The sequence below is a fragment of the Chelonoidis abingdonii genome, chromosome 7 (genome assembly GCF_003597395.2).
Source record: "Chelonoidis abingdonii isolate Lonesome George chromosome 7, CheloAbing_2.0, whole genome shotgun sequence".
NCBI lineage: Eukaryota > Metazoa > Chordata > Testudines > Testudinidae > Chelonoidis > Chelonoidis abingdonii.
In genome coordinates, this window is record NC_133775.1 from 81690716 (window position 1) to 81698147 (window position 7432).

General features: G+C 46.5%; 1 protein-coding gene across 1 annotated transcript in view; it reads left to right on the forward strand.

The window, feature by feature from the left end:
* The window catches only part of SLIT3 (slit guidance ligand 3), an 811806-nt gene extending 804659 nt beyond the window's left edge, over positions 1–7147 (forward strand). Inside the window, exon 36 of the mRNA XM_075068072.1 lies at positions 3634–7147. Coding sequence (XP_074924173.1) covers positions 3634–3872 — 239 coding nt within the window. The 3' untranslated portion in view covers positions 3873–7147. The remainder of the gene's footprint in view (positions 1–3633) is intronic.
* The last annotated feature ends 285 nt before the right edge of the window (positions 7148–7432 follow it).

Below are 7432 nucleotides of genomic sequence, written 5' to 3' on the forward strand. Positions count from 1 at the left end.
CTAGGGCCCCCCCCACCCCCCGGGTCAGGGAGCCGCGAGACCCGCGCGCGGGGCAGTGAAATGTCCCGGCGCCTAGGGCGCCAGAAACCCTAGCGCCGGTCCTGCCAACACTGAAACACATCCAGGATGGGGAAGTTCAGAAAGGCAAAGGCAGAATTCCCAGGAAGCACTGCTCCTATAGGAACCATGCTGTGTAGGATAAGTAATGTGAGTTGCTCTCATTCCTTCCCTCTCCTGAGCTGTATAGGTTTGAAATTGGGTCTCGAGGAAAATTCTTAGCTTTTCCTATATTCCTATTGGCCTTCTGGGGAGGCCAAGGCCCATGTCTGTTCCACATCTGTTTTGCCCCCAAATTAAATGGCCTATTACCAGGGCCGGTGCAACCATTTAGGTGGACTAGGTGGTTGCCTAGGGCACCAAGATTTGGGGGCTCCAAAAAGCAGCGCCCTCAAATTTTTTTTAAGTGGTTGAGTGGCCGCTGCTGCTGGGATCAAGAGAGACTCTGAGCTGCCGGCGGCATCGGCAGCGGGCAGCCCAGGGTGTCCCCTGGGTCAGTGCACCGCTGCTGCAGCCAGCAGCCCAGAGTTTATAGGGGGCAGGTTCTATATGTTTGCAGTGCTCAAGCACCAGCAATATTCAGGGCTGGGGGCCCTGCTCCAGCAATATTTGGAGCTCAGTCTCTCCCCCGGCCCTGCCTGGATCGGGCCCTGACCCCCCGCGGGTCTCCCCCCCCCACGCCCCACCACGTCCGTGCCTCACAGAAAGCAGCGCAGCGTGTCTCCCCTGCCTGCTTCTGTTGCTGGAGTAGAGCCTCTCCCTGCAGAACTACTGTCTGCTGCCCCAGGGTCCCAGTGCCCCCCATCTCCTCCTGGCAGGGCAGGCTGCCCTTACCTTGTGCTTCCGCCCTCGCCTTGAGTCTCTCCAACACCGCAAACCCCTTAGCCCCCCACACCCTAATCTTCTGCCTCAGCCCTGAGCCCCCCCACATCATGAACCCCTCATCCTCAACCCCAATCCTCATCCCCCTGCACCCTAATCCTCTTCCCCAGCCCTCAGCCCCCCCGCATCATGAACCCCTCATCCTCAGCCCCAACCCTCATTCCCCTGCACCCTGAGCCTATGCCCCAGCTCTGAGCCCTCCCGCATCATGAACCCCTCATCCTCAGCCCCAACCCTCATCCTCCTGCACCCTAATGCTGTTCCCCAGCCCTGAGCCCCCCCTGCAGCATGAACCCCTCATCCTCAGCCCCAACCCTCATCTCCCTGCACCCTAATCCTCTGTCTCAGCCCTGAGCCCCCCACATCACAAACCCCTCATCCTCAACCCAAATCCTCATCCCCCTGCACCCTAATCCTCTTCCCCAGCCCTCAGCCCCCACCCTCGCATCATGAACCCCTCATCCTCAGCCCCAACCCTCATCCTCCTGCACCCTAATGCTGTTCCCCAGCCCTGAGCCTCCCGTGCAGCATGAACCCCTCATCCTCAGCCCCAACCCTCATCTCCCTGCACCCTAATCCTCTGTCTCAGCCCTGAGCCCCCCCACATCACAAACCCCTCATCCTCAACCCAAATCCTCATCCCCCTGCACCCTAATCCTCTTCCCCAGCCCTCAGCCCCCCCCCGAATCTATGAACCCATCATCCTCAGCCCAACCCTCATCCTCTGCACGCCTATGCTGTTCCCATCCCGAGCCCCGATTGCAGCATGAACCCACTCATCCGCAGCCCAACCTCATCTCCCTGCACTCCTATCCTCCTGTCTCAGCCTGAGCACCCCACTATCACTGAAACCCCCGATCCTAGCCCCACGACCTTCATCCCACCCGCCCTTCTGCCCTATTAGCCTGAGCCCCATCCTTGCATCCAAGTATCCCTCATCCTCAGCCCCAACCCTCCTCCGCCTGCACTCCTTTCCATATCCCCAATCCCTCCAGTAGCATGCACTCCCTCCCAGAGCGTGCACCCACCTCCCGCTTTCCCAACACTCCTTCCCCCCCCAAATCTCCACCTCCAGAGCTGCACCCCTCACTCTTCCTAACACCCCCCCCCCAGCTGCACCCAACTGCCCCCAAGCCTTGCACCCCTCATCCCCTCCTGCACACCTACCTCCTGCCCCAGCCCGGAGCCTGCACCCAGCACCCAAACTCCATCCCAAAGCCTGCACCCCTCCTGCACCCTAATCCCCAGCTCAGGACCTGCACCCCAGAGCTCCCCCCCCCAAACCCCTCCCAGAGCCTTAGGCAAGTGGGGGTGGAGTTTGGGGGGGCAGGTTCTGGGCACCACCAAAATTTCTACAGACTTGCCACCCATGCCTGGGTCAGCGTGCCACTGGCAGCCTGGGAGTTCCACTGCGCAGTTGCTACTTCACTTCTCCCACCTCCCAGGCTTGGGGCGCCAATCAGCTGTTTGGCGCTGCAAGCCTGGGAGGAGAATTAGAGCAGGACAGCGTGCTCGGGGAGGACGCGGAACAGAGGTGAGCTGGGGTGGGGAAGTACCGCAGTGCTCCTCGGGCCAAGGGGTGGGGAGCTTCCGTGGGGACTGGGAGCACACTTCAGGGCGAGGAGCTGCTGCACGGCTGGGGGGGTGCAAGGTGGAAGTTTCGCCTAGGGCGCGAAACTTCCTTGCACCGGCCCTGCCTATTACAAACTCAGAAAGTGATAACTCAGTCTTCTAGTCCTTCCTTTGTTCCCCCACAAAAGCAACAGTTTGGCCCTTAAGGTTTTATTTAGGTAGCAGCTTTCATCTGAAAGGATCACAGTCTGCAAATTCCATGAATCTGACTGCTGCACAGTGACTGCACAATAGGTTAGGACAGGAAATATTGCCCAGTATACTCGAGCAAACCCTAGATTATTAAAGTTCATACAGAGTAAGCTGAATGTTGGATTTGAGGGTCTCCTCTAACGACCTACACAGAGCACACTGCATGGAACTCCATATATCTAATCTGAAAGGCTATAAGGACAAATCGACCTTACCAAGATTTGTATCCGTGGCTCGAGGGAGCTTAAGTGTTTCAAATGTAAGTTTCATGCCATTAAACATTCCCATGGCTAATAACGGTTTTACTATTAATATATTTTTCCATTTTCCATCTAATATGGGAATAATATATACTTTACAGGGATGTTGGAAGCTTAAATAACTATAGTTTGTTAAAACATGTCCAATTCTGTTGAAGGCAACAGGCCTGAGTCTACAATGCCTTGTATAACTACATACCTGCACAAAGAGAGTACTATTCTGTCCTGATAGCATTTTATACCAATAGAGAATGGAGACCCTGTGCACTGTTGTTTGCCTTTAATAAAATAAATGTCAGTATATGCACAGGCCTGTTTGGTGGGGAGAGGGTTACAAGATAATTATTACCTTCCCCAGCCTTCCTCTCTCTAATGATCTTGGGATTCATTAAGTAACAAGCCAGCGAATAAGAAAGGAATAACACTTTAATAACACAAACTGGGGAACATCTCTGGTGAACTGCTGTGCGCAGCCATGCAGTGTTCCCAACCCCTGCCTCCAGGGCACTTTTCCAAATTTCTATGTTCATAATACTGTCCCTTATGAGAGAGCGTCTCTAAATTATAATCTTCTACAAACCTATCTCTACACTCTCCATTGTCTTAACAGAGAATCTTTGCCAGGGGGAGATTGTCCGAGAAGTGATCCATAAGCAGCATGGCTACAGCTCGTGTGTCACTGCCTCCAAAATTCCCCAGATGGAATGTCGTGGCAGTTGCAGTAATGGGCAGTGTTGCGTTCCCCTCCGGAGCAAAAGACGGAAATATATCTTTCAGTGTGTGGATGGATCCTCCTTCATGGAAGAACTGGAGAGGCATGTGGAATGCGGCTGCTCAAAATGCTTATAAGCCATTCTCCAGTCTCTTGCCACTTTAATCGACTCAGAAGTGCTCTCAAAATGGGACTATTTACTTTCAGCGTGAGGAAGAAGAAGAAAAGAATATTAAGTATATTGTAAAATAAACAAAAAATAGAACTTATTTTTATTATGGAAAGTGAATATTTTCATCTTTTATTATATAAAGTATCACACCATTTCGGGTATATGTATCATATAGTGAGTTATTTTTACCATAAAACTTTTTTAACAGTTGTTAAAAAAATTAAAAATGTTTTTAAAAAATAAAGAAATCATAGCCTAACAAAAGGAGAAATGGGGTAAGTTTATAAGCATGCACGATGGCCAAATGTGAAGATATTTCAAGGACCTGCCACAAAACGATAGATACAGACTGAAAAAAATATTCTCCGAAGTTCTGGTGGGTACAATAGGAAAGCACATTCTCACATCTGACAGCCATCTCTTCTATCTGTGCACCCTGAAAAAGTCTCCCTCACGATTCTTACCCTTGCCTAATGATGCTAGTTGTGTTTGGTTCCTGTACAGTGCCTCAGCTTGATACTCTTGAACCAGTTCCCCAAAAAGTACATCAGTCTGGCAGTAGCCTAAGTCTGACATTGACTCCATTATTCAAGTACTATAATAATATAATGCATTTTTGTTTTGTATTTTGTATTTTTATCTGTCTTCCCAGTATATTCTTGAGTGACTGTATCTCTGTATCACGGACAACTCTATCAAAAGGAAGTAGGGGAGAGAATGTGGTAAACACAGTTTGGAAAGTTTTTGTCCAAAAAGGCAAAAATAAGTGCTAAGTGACTCCAATTAAGCACATACTAACTACTACTTACCCTTCCTGTGTTATTTCCCAGGTTTATGCCTCACTGCTCTCAGCATTGAGTTCTTTTTTGTATATTAAATGTGGGGAATACACTACAATGAAGTTTGGCAAACCTAGACACTGCAGCTTTCAAAGTTAATGTATAAATCCATTTTAAAAGAGAGTGAAAATATCCCAAGAACCAGAATGTCCCTTGCTGATATATTGTACTTTATTCCCATTTTCAGTTATTTCAGCCAAAATTTTACTGCTTGCCACAGTTGCCTATTAATACACACTGTATGGTACGTGGCCAACATGCTGCTTCTCCACCTGCTACTTCTCAAATTAGTGTAAGTTGCACTATACGCATGTGGAATTCCTATAGGTCTGCTGTCTGTCCCACCTTAACAGAGATGCCATCTGTTCTTAAGGAGACTCTTGATATTTCCACATAGTTTTGCTCTTGCTTTCCACTGTACAGATTGACTGATCCACGCTAAAAACGTTTTCACCTGCACTATTGTATATTCTGCACTTGTTCCTCCCGCAGGACTCCCATTGACTTTAACAGGAACTGTGTGTGCAGAATGAATTCTGAATATGCAGCAGAGATCCATGTAGATGACAGATTCTCAGTGCGAATCTGAGAGGTGATTTTTACCCTTAGGGTGTTGGGGTTTTTGCCAGGGTCACCTGTTAGGGACATTCATTACATTACAGAATCCTTGAAGTGTTCTATTACCATGAATTTCAAACCTCCCTGTCAATTACTGTTCCATTGTTTCCTTAAGTAATTTCTCTCTCTTTCTCCCTGCAAGGGTACTGAGTATAGTGGTCCTTTCTTCAATGAGTATGTTTGTGAGAAACAGCTAAGACAGAGCTTACGCCCTGAAGTTTTGTCCTGATCCAGTGCCCATTGAAGTCAATGGAATGGATCAGGCCCTTTAAGAGCAGGGGCAGAAAGAGAGCTCATCAGTTTAAAAAAAAAAAGTAAATAATTAGTGCTTTTCCCTGAATGAGGCTTTAAAGAAAAAAAAAAGGGCATGAAACAGATTTCTGTCATAGCCAGTACAAATTTACATTCCCCTCAGGAAAAAAACAGGCACTATAGCAGTTACAATGTAAATCTTTGTCCTTTTTTGGAACCAGTAGCTCTAAGATGCTTACAGGCCTTATTCTAATTAAAACCTTTTTTATCCATAACAGTGTAGTCAGCGTTCCTGTTTGTTTCCCAGAGTAATTTGGGCAGGAGGGGACTGAGTGATACAATAGACGTCTTTCAGAATAAATACTAGTACAATGGAGCCTGCAATCAGTGAAACATAAAACAATCACTACTTAACGTGCCAAAAACTGATTGAAATAGTACAGTTAAGGAGCCAGAAAAAAACCCGGTTATATATAGCATAGGTTTCATTTCATTTCGAGTGATAATATGTGACGCTAGAAGCAGCTGTAGTCTATAAAGTTAAAAAAAAAAAAACCTCCCTGCCCCCCAATCTGTAGATTCTAAAAATTTGCAAAAGCAACTAACTGCACACGCTTGTATAAACATGGCCCTGGTACAAATCCACTATTCTTAATGATACATTCTTTCTCAATGTATTTTTGTAGATGCAGTTAGCCATCATTTCAGGGACGACAAATCAAGACTTGACCAGTGAATAGCAGTGCTTCAGCGCTCTTAATGTTTTAAAGTCTCATTAGTAAGATGGATAATTCGCTGCCAGTAAACCACCAAAGCATTGTGTGGCATTGCTTTCCCCGAAAATTGAAATTGTAGCCAATGGTTTCATCCAAACAGCAGCATGACTGAGAGAAAATAATGTTTCCTCCCCTCCTCCCTCTATCCCCACCTCCCAATCTTCTGACAGATTTTTAAATTCTGACTCTGTTACCAAAGGCAAAAAAGCCATCAATGGCCGCTTAAATGAACCGCAGACTGACGTGTAAACCAAAACTTCACAGCAAAATGATAATAGCTACAGTACAGTAGGGCAGGCCCTCTTCTGTAATCACAGTCAAGTGCTGTGACATACAAATAATTCAGAAGTCCTATTTTTTTTAAACCAAAAGAAGCATTTTTACACATTTCTAGACAGCAGTTGCATGACAATCACTGCCATGTTTCAGATCAGTGATTTTACTGGCTTAATATGGAAGTACTTTGCTTGGTTTAATTAAAAAAAATTAATGGTGCCAAAAATATGAGTTTAACTGAAGTGTTAATTAGCTCTGGAAGTTTCCTCTGTAACCTACCTGTTACAGTAGATATCAGCTGCTGTAGGTACAATGCAGTAGTTATTTTTTTAACACTATTGAGTTTTTAATAAAGTGAAGAAAGATGCTAACCCTGAAAAAAAAAAAAAGACTGGTGTGAATTAGTGTATTTTATTAACAGACTCTCATTGTGATGTAATTTTTAAATAAAGTGTTGGGTTATGGAAGATCATAACATATCCTGTGGTGTGATGCAGATTATTTCTCTCGACTGTGTATTTTGGGTATCATGGTCTGGCCACTTCATGTCTCTTTTACCAGGGAGGTAGCTGAAGTATTGCAATGAGAACATACACAACTTTGGTCATAGCAACAACATAACTTCTTGTACAGGCAACTCCAATGCATAAGGGCTGGAAAATTTTCCCCTCTTGGAGTTTCCATCACATTCTTTGGGCATAAAGAGGCTGCATGTGCCCCACCAAAGAAGCCATAGTAGTAACATTTACATTATAGTAGCACTC